The 23,872-nt window shown below is 38.4% G+C and overlaps 2 protein-coding genes across 11 annotated transcripts in view; one reads left to right on the forward strand and one right to left on the reverse strand.

Annotated features, from left to right (window-relative positions):
- Positions 1-5: 5 nt before the first annotated feature.
- med14 (mediator complex subunit 14) lies at positions 6-9,487 on the reverse strand (the record flags this gene model as incomplete). The annotated part of the gene is made up of 24 exons (XM_025063712.1): positions 9,274-9,487; positions 8,884-8,910; positions 8,667-8,772; positions 7,862-8,035; positions 7,624-7,753; positions 7,412-7,540; positions 7,207-7,314; positions 6,319-6,451; positions 5,864-6,014; positions 5,663-5,774; positions 5,015-5,140; positions 4,840-4,918; positions 4,431-4,590; positions 3,779-3,973; positions 3,356-3,490; positions 3,174-3,250; positions 2,856-3,016; positions 2,512-2,658; positions 2,096-2,340; positions 1,739-2,008; positions 1,350-1,593; positions 750-872; positions 356-535; positions 6-226 (listed from the first exon to the last, which is right to left on the reverse strand). Coding segments are annotated over exons 1-24 (3,609 nt in total), but the record flags the coding sequence as incomplete, so codon positions are not given.
- The window catches only part of usp9 (ubiquitin specific peptidase 9), a 34,072-nt gene continuing 19,669 nt past the window's right edge, over positions 9,470-23,872 (forward strand). For 3 of the 10 annotated variants that reach the window (XM_017039905.2, XM_025063662.1, XM_025063666.1), the window contains exons 1-7: positions 11,228-11,769; positions 16,465-16,745; positions 19,445-19,590; positions 20,374-20,453; positions 21,628-21,740; positions 22,848-23,066; positions 23,706-23,821. In XM_017039905.2, the coding sequence (XP_016895394.1) occupies positions 16,632-16,745; positions 19,445-19,590; positions 20,374-20,453; positions 21,628-21,740; positions 22,848-23,066; positions 23,706-23,821 (788 nt within the window). In that variant the 5' untranslated portion in view covers positions 11,228-11,769; positions 16,465-16,631. Of the gene's footprint in view, positions 9,592-10,655; positions 11,130-11,226; positions 11,864-15,342; positions 15,441-16,464; positions 16,746-19,444; positions 19,591-20,373; positions 20,454-21,627; positions 21,741-22,847; positions 23,067-23,705; positions 23,822-23,872 lie in introns of those variants that run through there. The other 7 variants (XM_025063664.1, XM_025063665.1, XM_017039908.2 and 4 more) reach the window with 6 other exon arrangements.

Consider the following 23,872-nt stretch of genomic DNA (forward strand, 5'->3'; position numbering starts at 1 on the left):
TGAATGATCCTCTGCAGGTGCCGTCTCATAATCACTGAACCCAAAAAGCGCTCCAGTGGTGAGCAGAGGTAGCTTCCTGCCAAACCTGGTACAAGGCAAGGGGTGGGTGAAGGCAGCAGAAGCACATGCAAGGCATTGTGGGTGAGAATAGTTGGAATGGAGGCAGCCCAGGGTCGCTGAGGTAGCTTGCGGGGTGGAGGCATACTGGTAGGCAAGATCTGAGAACCTGAAGAAAAATTACAATTTATGATCATTATTTTGTCAGTGTGTGAGATTTTACATAAAAATCAGAGCAAAATAGAAGTTAGGGAAAAACTAGAGGTGCGGCAATCCGAATTGGAAGACAAGAACTTACTGGTCCCGGCACGTGGAGAATGAGGATCAGGGATAGGTGAGTGCAGTGATGGATTACCAGGAGACATGCCTGGTATTCTAGCCCCAGGAGAAGGCCCTGAGACTTGGTGGGGTGACCCTGGCCACTGGCCACGGTGGCTGGGTGACACCATAGGGTATGGAGAGCTGGGGTCAAGGGCTCCTGTGTAAAAGCAAGGGCAGCCATCAGACATCCGAAACCATTTGTATTTATAAGGTTTGGTATATATATATATATATATTTGTGTAAAGTTAAAATTATTTGCTAGCTTAAATTTGTTACATTTTGGAAGATCAGCCTGCCCCAGCCCTTGCCTACCAGACCAATCTAACATAATCAACTCCCAACCAGAATACATAGCCATCCTTCTGCTTACCGTGAGGACTGGCAAAGCTGGTCTGACCAATGGCTATACCCAGAGATGACGGAGACGGGGTGGGCCCAAAGGGAGATGGTGCCCTCAGAGCCCCACTAGGGGAGCCAGAGGTATGGATGTTCCCTGTATATGTATATATATATATACACACACACACACACACACACACACCAAAGGGCTCATCAGAGGTTGACAAGTTCTCCTAATACACACACACGCAAACGTACACACACACACTAAAGCTGGGCGGAAGGGCTGTAGTCTTGGCTGGCAGGCTGACATGGCAAAGAATGGACAGAGCAGGACAAAATGCAAGCCTTGTTCCCTGCTGGCTGTGCTGGGTATGCATGTTGCATGAACAACAGAACTCAGCTCATGTTTTTTCAAAATTAAAATGGATAGATGGATAGGTCGGTTTTCTGTATTTTCTTATCGACAAATGCACAGTGTTCACATGGAATGAAAACACAAATCAACAGAAATGTAGGTGATAATAATGAAACGGTGCCACAGCAATGTTCACAATGCACTATGGCAGCTTGACATCAAGTAAGAAATTATTTACACAAACATTCTGACACAAATATCAGGTGTCCTCACCTGGCGACTGTGTGGGCATCATAGAGGGTGAAGGAGTGACGTTAGCGTGGTAATTTGGTGGGGAGGTGAGAGGATATACCCCTGCTGCCCCACCCCTCATTGCGTGTGGCTGTTGAGGTGGTTGCTGCTGGTTAATCAAGCTTTCCATCATGTCCACACCCACTGGTGAGGGTGGGTTATCATCTTCGTTGACAGAGCGTCTGCGAGCATCCTGGTTGCTGTCTACAAACATGTTTAGGAATGTCTACAAGAGATAGAGCCAAAAGACAGGGTCAATAATTGTAACCACTGAGCTAAAATTGAAACTTGAGACTTGTTCCCTGTTTCCTGAAGAAGTCTCTCAAAATAATTATTTCCTAAAGCCAACAGTGTTAGAAAGATTGGGATACCTTGAGACCTGGAGCAGGGTAAAAGCCCTCCACAATCTTAGTGTTGTCAAAGAGACTGTAGGCCCCGTCTCTGATGGCCACCACACCGCGGCTGCGACAGTATATGTCAATGCAGTACATATTTCTGAATGCCAACCGGATGTGCGTGGGTGACTGTGGTAAAATGGAGAAGCACTGGTAGGCAGTGTTGGTGCGTTGGGTTAGGCCAAGCATGGGCACTGTTGGTAGCTTGTTAATTGCATTGAGAGGAGCTTGTGTATCAAACAGCACCTACAGACAAAAATAGATATTGGTGATGAAATATGAATAAACTACCAAACAGATAAAAATAGATCGAAATGAAGAAATGATGTGTACCTGCAGCAGCTGCAAAACATTGGGGCATTTGTTGAACATCTCCTGTAGCTGGTGGAGAATGATATTGTGGCAGTTGGAGCAGCCAGAGTTCGGCCCTACAGTTCCCAGAGCGAGATGAAAACGCTGGCCACTGGAGTTCCACTGAATAGTGACGGAACTGCCCTTGGAGGTGCCATAACACAGCACCAACTTACGGTAATTATAGAGCCGCACTTCAGAAAACAGGCTCAGGTAGGATGGCATTTCTATAAGAGAAAGGAAACCATAGGCAGCTATATTAGCCTCTGCTAATAAAAATTAGATTGATGTTTTCTCTACTGAAAAGTAATATCTATGGCAGATCAAAAGAATACCAAAGTCATTAAATAATATGTGAGGTGTAATCTCTGAACCTTAGACACTGAGTGACTTTATACCTGGCAGAGCACGAGCAAAGGTGAGAACACACTGGTACAGCTGACTGATGGCATTCCAGTCGTTTAGAAACATTTCAACCACCTTACGTCCACCCACAGGTTCTGACAGAGGATTCTCATAGGTCAGATATACATGCCGTGTAGATGCTGATGAAGGAAACAGATGAAACCAGTTGGAGAAAATCAATTAAATTTATTTGAACAATATTGACATTTTTACAATCAATTTTAAAAGTTGTGCCCTGTAAAGCTTCTCTTAGCTAGTCCTTGACTCTAAATCACATTATGGTGTCTATATTAAAATAGATACATTTAAACATTGATTAATTGAAACTGAGCCATACCTTGCTCCTTGCTGTGTGTACTGTTAAGAGGACAGTTAGCTAGTATCAGTTCTGCCACCCAGGTTCGATTGTTTCGACCCTGCAATCGAAAGGTGCAGTCCAGGAGGGAGCGCTCCAGAGCTCTTCTGGTCTCCTCTCCAACTCCTTTACAGGGAGGAATCCTATAAAAAAACATCAGCAGTTTTAACATCAGGTCCCAAAGAAAAGCAGGCTGTGGTTACAAGTGACGCTGTGCTTTATTATAGTAATGCCAGTGATGCCTTCACTGTGTTAGTAAAAGGTGGATCAGAGCACGATGACACAAAATAATCATCTTACTTCAGTAGTCTTATTGCATGACTGCTGCCATCTCCTTCCACTTGGACGCCAGCATTTGGAATCTCCATGTTGGACAACTATTCAAAGACCCACAGAAATGTGAGGACTGAGCCAGAAAGTGCATGTCACATCTATTTAAATTCTAATCAAACATCTATGAGTGTTTTATTTACTTAACTTACCTCAGTTCTTAGGCCAATGAAAGGCATGTTGGTATCACACATAGCCACAAGGTGAGCCAGCTCCTTGTTGAAGGCACACATTTCCCCAGAGCGCTTAGGCTTTTTTGGCTCAGGTTCTCCTTGCTCTCCAGGTATCTACAGAATCACATGAATAAATGTTATACTTAAGCCACAGGGTTGTTGGCAAAAATTAGAAAAAGGGACTCCAAATATAAATCTCAATTTTTACTCAGTTTAGGCTAAACTAGGAAGAACTATAACCACTGCGAAATTACCTCTGTATTTCTTTGTCAACTGGGCTTTGTAAAAAAAAGAAAAAAACTCATACAACTGTTTTTATTTGCCAGAACTGTCTTTGATGCTGTCTAGACCAGAAGCATGCACAATAGAAGCCACTATTATAATTAATGCTCAGGTGTTTACCTTTCTCTTTGTTCCTGGTTTGACAACTTTCCCAGTTATAATGTCCTGGACTAGTTGTTCTAGCTTGGGCTTGAAGTGCTGCAGTAGCTGTGCACAAATGGGTCCGTCATCTCCTTCCAGATGAGATACAGACAGGAAGGAGTACTTGTACTCCAAGGCTGTGGCACTACTAGGCACCTCAAGCATTTCAACCACCTGCAGAGTAGAAGCGTTGGGAAAGAGATAGCACACAGGAATAGGTTAGTAAAATAAAAATAAAATGGTTCCTAAATCTTTTCCCTATATTTTTAAACTTTGACAGAGTTGACCATCATTTAATGCAAATGTACATTTTTTCATTTTTTAAATATTATTTTTGTATATCTGTAATAGGATTTTTAAAGTAATTTGCCTACTAGTTTGACTAATAAACAAGTATTTGATTAGGTATGTAAATCATTATGATATGGAAGACCTTTAGCTATTTTAAGCTATTAACTGTGAGCTATTTTTAGTTTTTATTTTTCTTGGCTAATTAATCAATGATAAATAATACATTGATTTGTAAATTATATGTAGAGCTGCAAATCTAAAATTACTATTGTTTAAACCAAAATTCCAATAAAATGTGACTTAAAGTCTCTTTTGATAAGTATATGGTCAGTTGACTCACGATGTAGTATTGGGGCAGACGTGTTAGCTTGATGAAGAGTTTGTGCTTAGACAAACTGCCAACAGGATGAGAAGATGAGTTGGAGAGGTGGAGGACATCAGTGCACATCGTAGGAAGGTGCTTCACAGACTGCCGGCAACGCTGCTCCCCCAACCAGAACCTAGTCACACACAGCAGGAAAAGCGTGAGTGTATAGCTCCTCTGTATCCCTTAAGATTTACACTGGTGATTGTGCATGGTTCTAAAAGAACGTGGGAGCCCATTAACACCCAGCTTGTCACCTTTAGTTTAACAAAATGGAATTAGGGGTTTCAAACAGGACCTCAGCTGCAGTCAGTCAAATGGCTTTCACTGCTGATACTTTAAATATATAATGCTATTTGTTGATGGTAACCTATTGTGTACCTACTTTAGCTGTTGTAGCCAAGACAAGATGCGCTTCATATCGTCATTGATGGTCTTTTCAATGTCATCCAGCATTGATTGGTCTTTAAAAAAAACACAGACAAAACAAAGTAATATTGACATCAGTTTAGCAACAACCACAGCAAAATATTTCCTTGATAATTTAATCCAAGACTTACCTAATCCATACAACATAAGCTTGAACATGCCAGAGTGCAGGTCTACAAAAATGTGTAAGCACTCTGAACGACCGCAGGGTTCAAGGATGGGAATGACTAGTGTGGGCAGAGCCGTCTCAACGAATGCTGAAATAAGTAACAACTCCTTCAAATACAGCATGTGGTTAAAACCCAATACATGGAGGATAACAGGAGCAGATTCATTAATACAGCAAGAGCAGGTGTAAAAAATCTAGCCATTAGAGTGAGACATTTACTAAGCTATAAAATATTTTTAGGTGTTCTCGTAATATTTAAGATTACTTTACAACCATCCATAAGTTAAATCCAACTTTGTGTTACTTATATTTAAATGAGCTAACTAATAGGCAGCTAACTAGTAGCTTCTATACATTTTTACTAAATTAACATTATTGCTATTTGTCCCATGACATTTCCCCCCACCTTTTGGTTTATCTTCAAACAGCTTATGCTCATGTTTAATAATGTTCCAGTGGGTTTAGTATTCCTACTTTGACTAGACTATAAAAGCATAGAAATTATTTACATTAGCAGAATCTATTTTGGCTTATTTGCTTTTTTGTGGTTATAGAATTCACACAAATTTGGTTTTAATTACTGAACTAACAGTAAAAACATAATACTTACAGTTGTCACCAGGATTGCTGGTCTTTAAAATGGCTTTTAGCTCCTGCAGCTTCTGATGAGACCGTGCATGTACACTGTCAATTAAAAGTTTCTCCACTGACAGGTGGTCAATCTGAAATAACAAATATAATATATATATATATATATAATGCAAAGGTTTAACCTGAACTCCACATTGTGGTTCAGACGATTCGATTTTACCTTCATAGCCCGCTCCATTAATTTAGAGTCACAGGCAGGCAGAGGAGGCTCATGGGAGATTTGTAATGGCTTTGATCCGTCCGACTCATCGATTTTGATCATGACTTTATGTACTGAGGCTGTTCCGGTTTTCCTACCCAATATCTGTTGACTAAAAAAACAATACAAAAAACATAAACCAGTATAAATTATTAGTACTTAAACTATTGCTGTGGGACATAGTGAACTACAGACTGTTGAGTGAACTAAACAAGTAATGACCATTAATCTGCAAGTTGTTAAAAATGTTAAGTACTGTTAGAAATTAAATCAGACATTATGATGTATTTGCATAGTTATTTCTAAAATCAGTTTAGTAATTTCAGTCTTTCTCTTGGGAAGCTCTGTAAAAAAAGGGATGACTATATCTGTTTCCTATTGAAAATGGCCAAAAAAATGTATTGTAATTGTCGTACTTCCAAACAGCCAGTGTGAGGTATTTTGCGGGTACATATCTCTCCTCCTGCACCAGGTCTCCCCATCTCTCTCTGATCAGCATGAGAGTCTGAGAGTGAAGCACCTCCAGCTGCAGTGACAGACAGAACGAGTCTGGAAAAGGGGGTGGTTAAAGAAAACTGTCTGGGTGAACAGAGATATTATATCACAGGGATAAATTCCTATTAGCATTCCAAGTTCATTTAAACTCACACGCTTTGAAACACATACTTTGCTGATAAAAGGGCTGTTTGTGCCCACACACAGACTGCTCTTTGACACATTAAACTGCAGTGTTAACATTGATGAGGGAGAGGCAAAGACAGAGCACTGATTAGCACCGTGTTTATAAAGGTTGGGCTCCTGCATTCGTGATTAGGGTCTTTGATGTGAGCATAATTTGAAAACAAGCTGCTGGTTTAACTCCAACATTTTAATGTGCGCTGTGTTTTTTTAATTCTATTTGCTATAAAAACTACATAAAATGTTCCTGTCAGAGCTTAAATGTTTGGTTACAATTTTGGCAATGTATTTTGATGCAAGATATTTAAAAAAAAACATCAAGGAAAAAAACTATGCCTCCAGCAAAATGACTGAGTGACAGGTTGCAGCAAAAATTAACACAACCACTTTTTTGGTTCTACACAAATTGGAGCTTCAAATAGGGTGCAATACTGCAGCTGTGTCTCTTTTTGGAATGCTGCACTCGTCTGCTTGACCAGTTAATAATCAGTATGCTTTGGTACACTCCAGCCCTAATGCAGCAATCCAGTGGACTGGGACCTGAGCCAATGAAATTCCGACTGGACATACAGTGAACAAACTCCCAAATATTACATGTAAATTAACAAACAACAAAAAAAGGATACGCAAGCAGTTATACATGTCCTGCAGGGGCTTTTCATCTGCGCAGAGACGTGCCTGGACTAACTCATGGATGAAGTTGACCTGTAAACTGTGAACCAAGGCTCGACCATCTGCCAGTGCAAAATAGTACAGTTAATTTTAAGATAGTGTCCACTAGCTTGTACCTGCTATTGTGATATGGTGAGATGGGATGATGGTGTATCTTACCTCCAGTTTCTTTGTCCTCCACTAGAATTTCAAGCTTAAGCAGCCTCCATGGAATATCTGGGTCATCACCCATCACAGTCAGAGTGGCCTCAAACTCTCCCTCCACACGGAACTTCACACGTCCATTAGCTAAATGATATACACACAGGCAAAGGTTAACATGAAAATGTCTTAGCTTGGAAACTTTCAAGAATAACACATTTGGTGCTCACCAACTGTGAGGTTTGCCAGCTGTGGAGGCAAGTCTGTGGTAACCAGGCGATGTCTTAAAATCTGATTGAGCTGATTAAGGGTGGTCTGCTTCTCAGTCTTGGTAATGGGGTCTGGAGGAATGATCTTATCCTGCACAAATAGATGATCAACATCATTTAAAAAATATTTTGTAGAAAAGTGACATCTTGAACTTAAAACATAGTACAATAAGCTACTAATGAGCCACAAAAAACGCACTCTGATGCAAGTTGGCAGTCGTGGGTATGACCCTGTGGTGAGTACGTCAATGGCAAAAGGAATAGCAAAGCTCGGTAGACGGGCATGAACCAGGGCGTCTCTGGCTAACGATGCCAGACGATCAGCTGTATCTACAAACAAAATGGCCTGTTGATCCAGGAAGCTGGAAATCATCTGTAAGCACAGAAACAAACATGTTTTGTGGCACTAAAATAATATGATACACAACATATACACATTTAGAGACGACAACATCATGTTTAGTTTTTGGACACACAACATATTCTTTAATTTTGCTCAAACTCATGATGTTTACATTGCTAAAGATGCTAATTATGTCTGTATTAACTAATCACATTGAAAGTTTGAATATTTTACAAAACAAACTATCTGTAATCTGGCTTTCTGAGAGTGCACTCATTTGTCTAAGTGCTGGCATTACACTTGAATGTAATTGCTGGGAATAAACTTATGTGTGGATATGTATTAGCATGTGACAGCTTTCGGACAGTGTCAATCACCAGGGCTCTTGAAAGAAGATGTATTTCCCAAAAATGTAATATTGTGTAAGTAGAATTGCAACAATATTTATTGCAATCAAATTACATTTAATTATTTTAAAATGTCTAATTGTGGTTGAGAACTCTTAATGTTAAAATGTTGAGCAGAGAAACCAGAAATTTAAAAATAAACGTCAAATAATTAGTTGATTATATAATGTTTACAGACTAATTTGTGAGTTGATTGGGTTTTTGATCATTATTTTCTCTGCTTTGGTAATAGTTAAAAATAATGCAAAACATACCGCACACTTCTCAACTTTGCCTGCATTGCTCGCCCACTTTACCAGTGCCAGCATCCGCACAAATAACTGTCTGGTTCGGCTTGCAAATTGGACAATCTCAATTTTCCTAAAATAAGAAAAACATGAAAGTTACCATGCCATTGGTGCTTAACGGACAATTATTCCACACAATCATTGTCCATAGGATTCAGTTTCAGATAACACGCAGACCACTCACCTTTCCATATCTGTTTTTCTTGGAAGTCTGGGGAAAAGTGAAAAGACAGATGTATTAGATCACGCAATTCTTTCACTACAATATTTAAATAATCCAGCCCCCTTTGACTGTGTTCGACATGGGATCATCGTTAACACGGTAATGTCGGTAACTACCTTCACCTTTAAGACTCAAGAATGTAGTTTACCGGTACGCCCCCCTCACATCACACGTTAGTTACCAGTGATCTCTACCATTAAAACCATGCATATTAGTGGTGGACAGTTTGACGTTGTTTGCATCAGTTTTCGAGTGTATCTTAGTAAAGCCTGTCAATTAACTCAAATTAGCAGAATCGCCCGCCAGTTAAACAGTTAGCATTGAGGCCTTTAATGCTAACACGATACTTACAGCTCAGCCAACAGGGTAATTTCATGGTAGGTCCTCTGGAGAAGAAACTCTATCAGCAGGCTTAGTCGAATACCGTGAGTGGCCGAAGTCCCGGGTGGCGGTGGCTGCGGTCCGGACACCACCGGACCTCCGAGTGGGACCAGCTGTCCATCTGAGCCTATCTGCACCGGAGCCATTTTACAATGACACTACACAGCAGTTAGCTGTAGCGACGCACAGCCAGAGCTATAACTGAAAACTGTCAGGCTGCAGTCGCGAAGTCTAAACAAACGTTTCCTTCTCGTGGTCTTATACCATTTCTTTCTTTTCCGCTGAAAAGTAAGTATTATTGTTTGGTATGAAACTCAATATATCCACCAAAACTCGTTATCTCATTTAAGAGAAGATTCAACGCCGCTCGGACGCCATCTTTGCTGTCGGGAATGATTATCAATGGATGCGGTAGGAAGGAAAACCTAGACTGGAACGCCACTACAGTTCCAGAGTACCTTGCTATCGCCGCGAAGGATTGTCTGCTGGACTAAACAATTTATTTTATGTGTTAAAGGTTGAAAATGGGCTCTAAAGTTGTTGTTAGAGTTTACATCTATATTCAATGCACGATTTACTCGTAAACTATTTTCTGGTATTTAAATGTATGCTAACATTTTATGCTAGCATTGTACAATGTCAGGACTAACTTTAAGGCAACTCTTAAGACAATTTGTTATCGCAGTGTGAAGGTTAGAATTGTTTCGACAGTGTGTCAATTTTATATTTTATAATATATATAATATTATCATATAATATTTTGTTATAAAAAAATGAAAGAAGTCTATCAATTTGAAAAAACAGTTAGTAACAGCTTAAACATTTTTCTCATATTTTATTCATTGGTTATTTTGGTCTGAATTGTGGTGTATCGTTAACTATCAACAACCAAAGCTAGGCATCTATTTCTTCCAAAAATTGAGGTATAGTCATACAAAATTGTTTCAGAATTGGGAAAAGTCAGCATGTCTATGAACATTCTCAGTCATCCAGCTCAACCAGTCAACCATGGTCAAAAGTGATTTTATTCCAGATTTTCTCAGATGCCTGGTAGCTTACTGGCCTGGAGCTGCAAACTATTATAACCACTAGTTGTCAAACTTAAAACCTCAAGTCTACTTAAATGTGCATAAATATAAAATCTGTAAAAGCACACATATGTCTGTGCTTGGTTAAACTACTAACATATAGCACTGTGAATGAAAAAATAGAGCCTGAGGTCAATTACATTTGTATAAAACAATGTTTTTGCACTAATGCACTCCATTCATGCATACAGGAATTTAAATAGCGTCCATATTACTAGCCACAAAGAAGGGAAGCCCCACACTGTTTGTTTATAAACAGGTGGAAATTGCTGCTTACCACACTTGAATATTGTAATAGTGAATATTCCTATTTTCTTTGGTGTACCTGACTTAAGATGTATAGTGTGTATATAGTCAGTTTTTTCTCACTTAAAGCAACTGCTGGATAGTGCACAAGGTGTAAATATTTAGTGCAATTGTATTACATGCAATTGATGTAGTCACAAATTTGAGACCCTGTGACTTACTAGGAATCAAGTGGAGCCAGTCATGGATGTATATATTGGATGTCAACTACCGTAAAAAGAACAACAAAGGATGGGATGACATGAAAGGCTGATGAAGTATTTGATATGATTTAACAAAATACACTATTAAAGTTGGGTATATAACAATGTATGAACTTGTACCTATCCAGCAAGAGAAATTATAAGACACATACAAGTAAAGTCAAATAATTAATATTGGCTATCCTAAATGTATCAGGTTCCGCATCCACTTCCAAATATACCATTCTATGTAAGTACAAAAATGCTGTTGGGTATATGTTAATGTTTTGACTTTGTGTTCGTTATTTTTTGTGCAGTACTTCATGGTCAGCCCATACAACAGGAGGCGATGTAGGCAGGTACTCTCAGTGCATCACCGTTTTTGTCTTGGCTTCTACCAAACTATGGATTCTGTATGTGAGCTGGAGCCGGAGTCACTTATCGGAATTTAAAGGGGTTTTATGCCTCTCCATTCAGCAGCCGGTGTATCTTCCGAACCGCGCTCAGTTACAGCTTAAACTAGCCCACGAACAGCACGGATCGCTGGAGTTCACTCTATCGCTTGGTGTGTTTTTAACTGTATCCGATTGCGCTTCCGCCATGTTGAAGTGATTCAAGTTGTGAGTGACTGCTGGGACTCAGTGAGGTGACAAGCCTTTAGAAATCGAACTAGACAAGAGAGTTAGGGGGGCTGTTACCGCGCCGGTGACGCAGGAAAAACACCCAGGAGCAGAGAAGGAAATCGTTGGAATTAGACATTATAACACCAGGTTTTTGTCCTGCCAAACTGTCACCGATATAGGCCACGTTTATGTAATATACGACGACAGCAATCGTTCCGGACTGGACGTAGCCCGTGAATAGAGGAGGAAGTCATATCAAATTCCTGGGTGAGTTATTAGCTCCACTAGCTCGCTTCGCTGCCTGCTGATTGTTAGCTGACTGCTGCTAATGGTGTTAGCGTCAGCTGGTAGTTGATGCAAGGTAACATAACATTTAAAGCTTTTGGATCACTTTACATATACAGTCACTGGTTGAGTTTTAATGGTTGCTAAATCCCCACTGTTTCTTTGTCGGTGTCAATGCAACTAATGTGGAATTTACGACAACTATATGTGACTTTTAGTTTCAGTACATTTCCCGAAGCCGTGATGATTGTTGCTAGGCTAAGCTACTTGCAGATTGTCCTCGACACTGGCCATAAAGTAAGACAGCGATGGAGCATTTTCTTCAAACGCATCGTGTTTACAAGTTATTAAAATGTAGTTAATCTCTTATTCAAGATTTGGCATTATTACCCACTGCTGTTTTGATAACACTGCATTTATGTAGGCATTTATTTCACTTTCGCTCGATATATTTTTTATTTGTTTGAGCTAAGTTATAACCTACTGTTAGATGTTACAGGTCACTTAAAATTCAGGAAATAGACGACTCCCCTGTCAGTAACATATTTAATATTGTCTATAATAACCAGGCCCTTTAACTCTGTTAGTGAAATCTGTTGGCTTTTAAAGACACATTTTTGGTGTACAGTAGAATGTGTTTTAATATATACATAGCAAATTAGTTGAGTCATTTCATCGAGACGCTTGTCAAAATAGGTTCGTTAGCTCAGTTGGTGTCGAAGCTAGCGGCTAGCCAACAGCCAATGTTTATCAGCGCGCTAGCGCCGACGTCGTTGACATTAACGCCAAGGCCAAGTATCAGTTGAAAGGTTATGACTTTAAGTCATAAGTCGGCTATCTCGGTGTTTTAGCTAGTTTGTTTTATAGCATTATGTTTGCTGGTCAAGTGTTATGCCAGGCCCGAGCAAATAACGAGGCCTTGTATAGTGGGCTTTGGACGAGGCCTTCGTCGTTCTCCTGTATATGGTCTCTGGGCGGATCGCTTTGCAGGCTTACAACTCCATTAATGTTAGTTGCAACAACCTGCTAACTAACTAAAGCAGTTGATATTGACTTTACTAATGCATTGTGCAGGAATTGTTACACCATGTGAACATGTACTGTATTTACAGCTGCCTATGTTCTAAGGCAACACACTTAACGTTAGGTGTTTGATTTCACCGTCTAATTTCTGGCGTCGAAATAATAGTGTTAAGATGTCAAAGCCGGTTGAAGTCCAGAAGGCCCACATATAGTTGCACTAACCGTTATGCTTTATTTTAATTGCATTTATCATCGTTATGTGTAGATTTTACTCTGCTTATAAGAAAATACATGTTTTTTTTCGTGCGTCATGAAAGTATTGCAATCCACCCTTTCCCCTACAGTGGATGGGTTAGCAAGTGAGTTGTTTGCTGTTAATGTCCTTTAGAATAGTGACACTTTGTGTCTTTGAACATAAAACAATATCTTTGTATTAACAGTTGTGGTAATGGTATTGTGTGACCACTGACAGCTGTAACCTAAGTAGCTGATACTAAAACGTGTCACAGCCACTGTAAAATAGCAATTCTGTTTTCACTACCCTAATATTAAAAAAGCTAAACAAAATACAGTGCTTATAGACATATTAAATTTAACATTTTATTTTCTTAGATTCACATTGAAAATAAACTGATACACTAACTAGTGGTCCATTTCCTGAATGACGAATAGACCCTAGTATTTAATATCCTGGTCATACATATGTTTATGTTTATAACTTAAACTTAATTTGTAAGTGCATAAAGTCTGAATATCTTTACACTTGCTGTTTAGCTCTTTTTTTTAAACAGCACACCTTTATTAATGCTTTTCAATTTGGTATTAAGTTACTGTTCATGCTATGCAAGGACCTTTTTGAAGAGTTTTGGTTTACCTCTTAATATAGACTCTTGTTTGTTGCCTAATATGTGAAAAAACATACCAGAAAATATCTTACCAGACATAGAACATAAAATTTTAAAAGGCGAGATGGTTCAAAATTTTTATGAAAACCTCTATATAATGAGGGCTGTCATAATTGTTGGCACTGACGGTATCAAGATGCGTGTCTTGTCTGTGTGAATTCTTTAGTCATTTTGATCACAGAAGTGTGTGCACTAAATGGGCCCAATACTTGTGAGCTAAACTGAATATATTCTAATTGCTTATTATATATAGTGCTCATTATATTCTAATTAAAGATTTGCTCTATTGCAAACCAAAGAAAACAAATTACAAGAGTGAACACACCCAATGAGATATTGTGATCATATCCTGATAAACTATCAGACTCTGGAACTTGGTCATATCTTTTCAAAGGTTCAACAGTCAGTATCTAAAACATAGATGTTTAAATAAGTTGTGTATTATATTATTGTGCACAGTCTGTGCCAGTTTTGTTCTATTGCTGTTCAGTGATTGTCTTGGACAATGAAAAACAAGTAGAAATGATCAACCTTTTTGGTACCAGGCTTTATGACATTACTTACTGTATATTTAGAAATGTGTGCTGCTGATGTGCTGCTTTGAATGGCATAGCACTGTATGGATAGCAAGGTGACTGTTTTACAAAGATTTGACTATAATGGTATCGTAATGGAAGAATTGTGTTCATAAACGTATTGATCATTGCTTAATATTTGCATTGCACACCCTGGAATGCTGCCATTTAAAGGTTTCACTGGCTTTCTCTATTATATGTGGCATTTAGTGCCATTTAGTCATGTCAAATTGTCACCACAACTAAACAGAGCAAGGGGACAAGAACAAGGGGTCAACTGGTCAATGAGTTGTAGGTTTGATTGTGCTGAATAACAAGACAGGCAAATGCGTTGTGACAAATTCATTGGCCACTGTATTATTGAGCATGAAAATATATTTTTTAATTAGTCAACTAATAATGTAAGATATACATAGAATTTTTGTTAACCCAGAAGCAAATGTTAGCTGCTGTAGTTTTATGGTTATGAACTAGAAGGAAGCCATGATTTTGCAGTTTCTACACAAATCAATAACAGAAAAGAAGTACTTCCAATGGAATGTAACAGCTATAGTAGTTATATTGGAACTACAGGGATGAGATGGTTATATATACATTTTGTTTTATATATCTTGACTATTTGGACTAAAGTTATGTTGCCTTAAATGATAACCAACCACTTCTTTACAGAAAAACGTATTGATTACATCCATAGTCATTTTAAACCTAAGGCCCGTGATGACATTTCCATGCCAAGACATATTATGATTTTATATTAATGAAAAATAACTAAATACTATAGTAATAGTAATAAATACTATATTTAATAGTAAATACTTGCAGCCAGGAGGTAATTTAACACGAGTTTAGACATTATATTTTAAATTAAATTAATTACAAAATGGATTTGAGTAGGTAAGTCTTATCAACTTTCACTGTCGTTATGGTGAAAATAATCTGTCATAAATTAGTAGACTACAACCAGTAATGGGACAGTTAATCAGGCTTGAATATGATATTTGTTCATGTTTAGGTATATGCATTGAATGACAATATGTCTTTTTCTTACACAGATGTTTTAGGAAAACAGTGGATTGTCTTGATGTGCACCTGCTGTGACATAAGCTTAGAACAGCTGTGACGTTGTACGATTAGAGAGATTGATAGTTGGGTAAGTTATTGCTGTGTCCCCTGGTTGGTTGATATTCTTATAGGTGAGAAAGAGACATGAAACAGTGCTAAATGTTTTTCTCTAAAGTACTTTTAACTTAGCAGCTGCAGCAGAGAGTCTGTGTAAAAGCCACTGGTAAAGATGGTACTCGGTAGAGCATACAGTAAACAGAATAAATACATTGCTCACTTTCTGTTAAAGAAATCCTGGCATATTCCTAGACTGTTCACACATGGGCTCTTTACAGATTGTTTAGTAAGCGAGATGTTTAATGCATTTTATGTTTGGATTTTCTCACTCACTTTCTAAATAGTGAAAGCATTTGACCTTTGAAACTGCTCTGTCATTAGCCACATCTACAATTGTAAAAGTATAATATGGCTAAGTACTTGCAAACAAAAGCATTTTGAAGAGTTTTTATACAGGTTGACTGTACCCACCTGTCTCTATCAAAATATCCAAGTGTGTGTCTTTAACATAACTGTCTAATTATTCATCAGACCAGAACTAAAGAGAATTGAAATTGTAATCTGACCTTTACTTCTTTTCTATTAACCACATTGCAACAGGATAGCTAATATTAAATCGCATGCATACTTTCATGTGTGCCTTACATTTGGCATATTTTTTAGTTTTTTTTTTTTGTTTTTTTTTGTTCAAAGCTCAGATCTCTGGTTAAAATGTTTCTGCACAGATAGGTCCAATTACAGGCAGCTCAGAGACCGTCAGCTACTGTTCTTGTCATGTTCACCAAAGTCATTATTTATGTGTTGTGTCTGGAGCAAAGCGGATACTTTTTTTAGAAAAATCATAAACTATTGAAAATATGGATAGAGTTGGTTGTGATTGTTTGCTGCTAATGTTTAGGGTAATATGTGAAATGGGCTTCCCAGTGTTGAATTGACCTGTAAAACAAAAGTTGCGTGTTATGCTATCACAAACATCTGTTCACCTGTTACGCCTCACAAACAACTGGAATTGCTGGCTGAACATTCTGACCTTTACCCTCTCTTCCTGTTCCCAGGTTATGCAATGGTCTCAGCAGCACATCCAGATCTCCAGGTGCTTGTGTCCCTCTCTTGTGTGTCCGGGCTCTCTTCCCTCTGCTTTACAGCTGAGGTGGCTGTGATTTCCCACCTGGCCAGCGCTCCCTAAGAGGCCAAGATTGCCAAGATCTGCCCTGTGGCGAGCATGACAGCCACCACGCGTGGCTCTCCGGTGGGGGGCAATGACAGTCAGGGTCAGGGCCAGGGCCAGGGCCAGGCACCTGATGCTCAGAGCCAGCCCCCACTGCCACAGAACCAGGTCAGTGCCATCTTTCTGGCTTAAGGTTGATGTGCAATATCTTTGCTTTCATATATAATAATCATCTCCAAATGATTTGCAATCGTCTTGCTTCGGAAGTTGTTCTTGTATGTTGGTTGAAAGTGCATTCCCTCCCCAACTGTAATGATATGATGATAAAAATTATTAAGGGTGGCTAAGAAAATTAAATACTTAAAGTTTTTGGGGGGTTATTGCATAGAGAACAGTTCCTTCTAACAGTGTTAAACTAGCCTTACTTTGTTAGGAATGAGACTTTTTTTTTTAAACTAAAAAAATACAGAATATTTTGCCCCCAGATCCTTGTCACTTGTTGTCCTTTCTTGTTCTACAAGTCACAGTGGTCTTAATCAAGACCGGACAATTATCACTAAAGTTATTTTGACACATTACACTGTGCATCTATCATATTTTATTTCATGATTGGAGCATGTGCACTTCCACCCTTTCCCGAAGGCATATGGGTGCATTATGGTGTAGATGTTTTTAAAAAATCGGCTCGAGTAAAGACGGCAGAAGGAGGAGATGGCATGGGCAGCAGTGTTTAGTCAGCAAAAAAAATAAACAAAGTTCACTGTTGTTACTTAGACACAGTGCAGCAACACAATTTATCTCTTTCAACAATTACAGTTCAGACCACCCGTTTCAGAAAAGGGGAAAAGCAAAACAATGTCATCTGCATCACAGTCGTCAGTAAGAGAAGTATTTTATACAGCAGTCCCATCTGCATTTACAGAGTATGTTTACTGTTAGTCCTGGGCTTTAATGGACCAGGCTTGAATGATCTTGGACTAAGCTATTGACTGATTTATTTAATATATTTAATCAAAATGATGAACACATGTACATATCTTTTATTATATTGTGATAGTGCACTAAAATGTAGTCAAATATTTTTCAGATCCAGAAAGATTTCCCCTCCTTTGGTTTTCTTTGTCCATCTTCTTTCCCAAGGCATTTAAGTTTTTTTAACAGAAAATGTTTGTTTTCTCTAATGTGTTTTCTCTAAATGTTCTTTTGGTTCTCTTGGTTCTTTTATCAGTAATGTGGCAGTCCATCCTTTTCAGAGCACATTTCTACTTTTTCTTTTGTGCTTCAAATGCAGTCTGGGTAAAGATGTGGCACTGATTGTGTTGTCAATGTTTATTTTCCAACATGTGATGTTTTTTTTCTGAACTCGGCATATCCCATAAAACAATTAACTTTTCTGACATTTGAAAAAGTTTTCATACAGTAACTATGTATATTGTTGTCCTGCTTTGATTGGCTTCTAACATCACCCAATTATTTCCCAATCCAGAACTTATCCAGAACTTTTTTTGTCACTTTAAATGTCAATTGAGTCCCCAGCCTATGGTGAATTCCTCTAAGAAAGAACCCATCAGAATTAATAGTTCAGCTTTCTAGCAATGGTAGAATTTCTGTTTTGCTTCTTTTTAGTTATGAGTTAAATTGCCTTTCTTTGTAATACATTTTTTAACAACTAATATTTTTGCAAGAACCTGACATGCTTGTCATTGTCTTAATAAGAATATTAGTTTTTATCTTACCATCTTCTTTTTTTATTCAGCGATAAAAGCACAGTTTTCAACAGATATATTGCTAGTACATCACTATACACACGTGCCCAGGGGGATGAAAAGGGAGGATTGCAGGGAGCGGAAAAGGGGGAGAAAGAGAGTGATATAGAGGAGGCATCAATGAACAGAGCCTCCAGAGTGATGGATAAAGGACATGTGTGTTTGTGTGTGTATGTGTGCACATTTGCAGTCATGTGTTGGTTAAAGATGAGCAGTGTTAAGACGTGAGAGGAAAGCTGCCTATGTGGGTCAGCTGAGCAAAAAGGAGTCGCACACCCCCACATTTTGATTTAATATTTTTAAATTTTGCAGTTTATTTAAAAAAAAATTATTTTTCATTAACCCAAACACAGCTGCGCAAATCACTGATTGTGCTTTAACAGCAAATAAAAGGACAGTGAGAGTAGAACAGGGTTTTCTGTATTTTTTTAACACATTGTTTGCAACAATGTAACACAGATACACCCACATGCTAACACATTCTTAAACAACCATGTCAACTGTTTGTTTGGCTTTCTCCGAATACACACACACAAGGAGAAAGCAGTGATTTGTCTCTTTCAAACGATGAAGCTCAGGATTTAAATGGCTTTTTTATGGGTATTTCAGGAGAAACACCTGCTCTTTATACTCGCCTGTATACACAGTGTAGGGTTGAAACCATATAAACCCCACCTCCCTATCTAGTTAAAGACCATTTTATTCATTAACGCATGTGACTCTATAAACAAGTATATATAACTGCCATAAACCTACCCTCTCTCTCTGTGAATGTCTGGATCGTGAGCAATTCAAAAATGTATTGCAGGCAAATGTAATTTACTTTTCATCAGCTTCACAACATAAATAATCGTGACATATGCTGATATCACGTAAAGTTCTGCCAATAGATGTACCTAATTTTCTGATGAACTGTCTTATTTATTTATAAACCAATATGAGATTCTTTTTCTTCTATTACTTTATATTTTGTAGCCCTTTCAGCTTCAGCAGTAAATATTAACATATTTGGTGATGACTGTTGTATTTACTGTTGAATTAAGCCAGATAAGTCATGATCCAGTTAATTTTTCTAACCCCCCTCCCTTGATTTTTTTACAGACATCATCCCCTAACTCATCTAACGAAAACTCTCCAGTAAGCCCACCAGATGAGCCAGGTCAGGGGGACGGGACCCCTCAGCTGGAAGAGGAGGAGCCTGCTTTTCCTCACACTGACCTAGCCAAACTGGACGACATGATCAACAGGTATTTTGGCGTTGCCACGCTATTCCTGTGATGAAGCCGCATGTCCAATCTTGATAAATAAATCACTTTTAAATCAGAACAAACAATGAGCTTTGAGCCACAATTTGATAGAAACTTCTTTTTCTTATTATTCAAGCTTTGCAACAGGTTTTGATTTAGTTCCAAGTGCTATTTCTTTCTATTACTAAAACTTGAAAAACATTTGTGAAGGCACTCATTTTCAGTTTTAGATGAGGTAAACAGGCAGGTTGTGACCTGGATCAAACAAAATTCCCAGTGTTTTAGATAGACATAAATAAAGGATGTGTAGCGAAATCGCTTTGTAAATTTTATGATTATTTTGTTGACTTTGTTTTAGAATATTTGATTCATCCTTGTAAATACCTAGACAGCTATACTCAAGGTAAAAGGCTATGTTCATGAAGAACTGCTATGTTGCATTCAGATCTTCCTACAATAGCCTCAGATGACATTTTTCTGCATTTTGGAGCAGTACGTCGTTACTCCGGGATGATGGATGGCTTCATCCATGTAAAAGCATAAACCAATTTGTGTTTTGTATTCCTAGGTCATTCTGAGTAAGCTTTTTACCTGTGATGTTTTGGCAGTTGTATTAGGTATAATGACATTTTCAGTATTCAGCAGTAGCATGCATTTTTTCCTTCAATTGTAATAATTTGGTTTTTCAATGGTAAATTGTAAATGCATTTTTTTCTCCTATGCTTGTTTACTTTGCTTTGTTAAAGCAAAGTGAATAAATTAATAACTTTTTTTTTCTTGCAGGCCCCGTTGGGTTGTTCCAGTTTTGCCAAAAGGAGAGTTAGAAGTCCTCTTGGAAGCTGCTATAGATCTGAGTAAAAAAGGTACACGTCTGTTTAACATTTTGTTTTAGAATTTAAATTTGACTCTGCGAAGTTTGGTAAAGGAACTGTCACGATGCCCAGCATTTTCCTTATCAACGGAAAACAATGGAATGGTTTGCCAGTCTACGGCAAACAAAAATGTTTTTAAAAAGGATTATTGACGGTCATGTCTTGCATTGTCATCCTAAATGGGCCTGACTTAACAGCAACGTTACACGTTTTCAAAGCCAACTTCAACAGAGTAAAGTTTACAAGTGAGATTACAATCCAAATTCACCTCCATATAGTTGCAATTTTGGCAGGAGCGCCTGTTATCATTCATTTTGCTTGATCTAGATTCCCAAACAAAGGGGAATACATTTTGAAAGTAATGCTGCCAGCACTTGTTGCTGTAGTACAGTATACACCTGTAAATCCTAGTTAATAGAAAAAATGCGTTTAAAAATCTGTATGGGAACACTGATCTCATTCAACTACCACTAGCCTGGACTTTCTTTTTTGACCTAGTGGTGGCATCAACAGGCATTATTCACCCAGGGAACTGCCACTCACTGTATATTTTCTCTTTTAAGGTCCATTCTCTGTAAGTGCTCCATAAAAGAGAGAGATGGTTATCTGTGGAAAACTGATGAGATCAGCAGTTTTTGAAATGGTCAGACTGTCCATTTTGGCACCAACAACCATGGCACCATCAGAGACACTTAAATCACCTTTCTTCTTCCATCCTTGGTCTAATTTTGGTTTGGAGGATAGCAGCTAAGGTCTACAGACCTTAATATGCTGCCATGTCTTTTGTTGCTGTCTTGTGATTAACTGGTGCGATATTCTCAGTCAGATATAATCACATGGGTCTATCTATCTATATTGCTCCAAATAGAACTCTAGGATGAGCAAAACGATTGCTTACATATCACCAAGGCTTTGCTCTTATCATGCATTATCTTTTTAAATCTGTAATTAAAGTCAGAAAATAAGTAATTTGCAAAATATATTGCGCTCTTACCATCTTTGCATAAAATGAACTAAATCTCTTAGCAGTCTCCTTCATCTCGGTACATGGCTATCTTTGAATGGTGCTATATGGATATGCCCATACGTGTGTCTGTTATTTTACAGTGCAGCATTTGGTCAAATGGTATAAAGTGCAGTTAAATGTTTGGTTTATTTTCTGCAGGACTGGATGTGAAATGCGAGGCATGTCAGAGGTTCTTCCGGGACGGGCTGACCATCTCCTTCACAAAGATCCTGACAGATGAGGCAGTTAGTGGTTGGAAATTTGAGATTCATGTAAGTCTTGGGTTTTTTTCCGAATAGAAAAAAGACCAAGCATTTTGTGCCATAAAAGATAAATATGAAAAACAAGGATAACAGCGGAAAAAGCTCAATTTTGGACATAGAGAGCCATGTGGAATTTGTTCCCTTTTTCTGTTCCAACAAGAGTCCTGTGTCTACTCTGACCATTCCTGGCTTGTTTTTGATTTGACTCTGCTTATCTAGCCAACACATACATTCCCACTTAAATCTTGCTTAATAATTGAGTTTTCTTCTTTCTTGTTTTGTGATCTGTCATCAGTTTGTTAGAAGCAACCAGTAGCGACTAATTGATCTGTGGATAGTTTTCTAATAAACCATTAGGAAAAGAGAACAGAAGATGTATTCTTCTTTCTGCTGCCGTTGCTTCAAATTAGAAAAAATGAATCAGATCTTTACACATGTCTTTCCCATGCGCAATATTCTTTTGTGTTTTATTTTGCTCTACTGGAAATCTGAGTCAGTCTTCTTTATTAGTCATCTGGTAAATTCAGTCCTGGAAACCGGTTAAAGTATGCAATAAGAGCAGCTACAGCTAATACTGATTGTAATGGTGTTTGTTTACCACTATTTGAATTGATATATATTTTAAATTATTAATTAGATCTGAAATCTAATGTGTTCTGTGAAATGATCTACTGTGACATGACCCACCAGCATCTGTTGACACTGTCCACTTACCAGATGAGTAACTTGATCTGACTTGACTTGTATCTAGTGTTACCAGTTAACATAGGTTACCATGATAGTTGTACTACTGTTTTGTCAGCTTGTGTTTTGCTAGCAAAGGTTAAAAGACAATTGAAAGACAAAAAACAGTCGAACAAGATAAAGGTTAGTTAAGAATTATGCATAAAGTAGAACAAAACTGCTAAATGTCAAAAACTACCAAAACAACTGAAGATGATATGAGGTAGCACTCTGAATACAAACTTCAAAAAGTTGCAGAGACATGAATAAAAGTTAGAGGACATGTTATAATTTGTGATAAGTATAAGAAATTAAAATGATATACCATCTTGCCAAATTTCTTTCTTTTATACTGTTTTCTTACTCTTTTCTCTACACACTTCTGCCCTACAGAGGTGTATCATCAATAACACACACCGGTTGGTTGAGTTGTGTGTGGCCAAGCTCTCTCAGGACTGGTTCCCTCTACTAGAGCTTCTTGCCATGGCCACAAACCCTCACTGCAAGTTCCACATCTACAACGGCACACGACCCTCGGAGACAGTCCCTGCCGGAGCCCAGCTGGCTGACGACGAGCTCTTTGCCCGACCACCAGACCCACGTTCCCCTAAGGTAAAAGATCTGTTGAAAAATTACCATCTCATCTTCTCACACAATTTCCTTTTTAATGGCTTTTGTGGGGTGGGGTTTTTAACATTTATAAAAAGCAAACAAGAACTGCTATTCTTCTTTGATCACATCGTCAGGACAAGGCCTACAAAGCAGTGTTTTCTTCCTCTGGAGATCATTCATAATGTCTTACATTTATGTAGTCAAACTCCACTGAATAGCTCATAGTTGTTGTTTTTTCCCAGGGTCGTTTTGACTTTAAACAACTTTTTAGAAGTATGCTGGTAATAAAACATGGAACTCACTGCTCATAAGACACTTGATGCTTGTTTCAGAAAGTTGAAGTTGGAAATACCAGGGAGTAAGAATTTTCTTGTGAAAGATTGATGGCTATAGTGTAGGCACTGTGTCAGTTTGAACAGTGCTCCACTCGCCTGTCTGCCTCTGTTGGCAGGAGGGCCAGGACAACTGAGGGTTCCACTGTGCAGCAATTAAGACAGATGCTCGCATTGTTGTTGTCACCTTCTTTTTCTCAGTTACTTTGTGACCTAGAAGGTTTTTTTTCCCCTCTGTGTTCTAGCCTTTAATCTGATTTTGTAAAACCCATTCTCATTTGTACCTCTTGTTCTTCCCTCTTCCCAGGGCTGGCTGGTGGACTTAATAAATAAATTTGGCACGTTAAACGGGTTTCAAATTTTGCACGATCGCTTCATGAGTGGCGAAGCACTGAATGTCCAGATCATCGCTGCACTTATCAAGTGAGATTTGTGGTGTCTTCTTTTTAACCCATCTTCACCAGGCTTTCCCAA

Source organism: Cynoglossus semilaevis, chromosome 16 (assembly GCF_000523025.1).
Source record: "Cynoglossus semilaevis isolate Cse_v1.0 chromosome 16, Cse_v1.0, whole genome shotgun sequence".
Lineage (NCBI taxonomy): Eukaryota > Metazoa > Chordata > Actinopteri > Pleuronectiformes > Cynoglossidae > Cynoglossus > Cynoglossus semilaevis.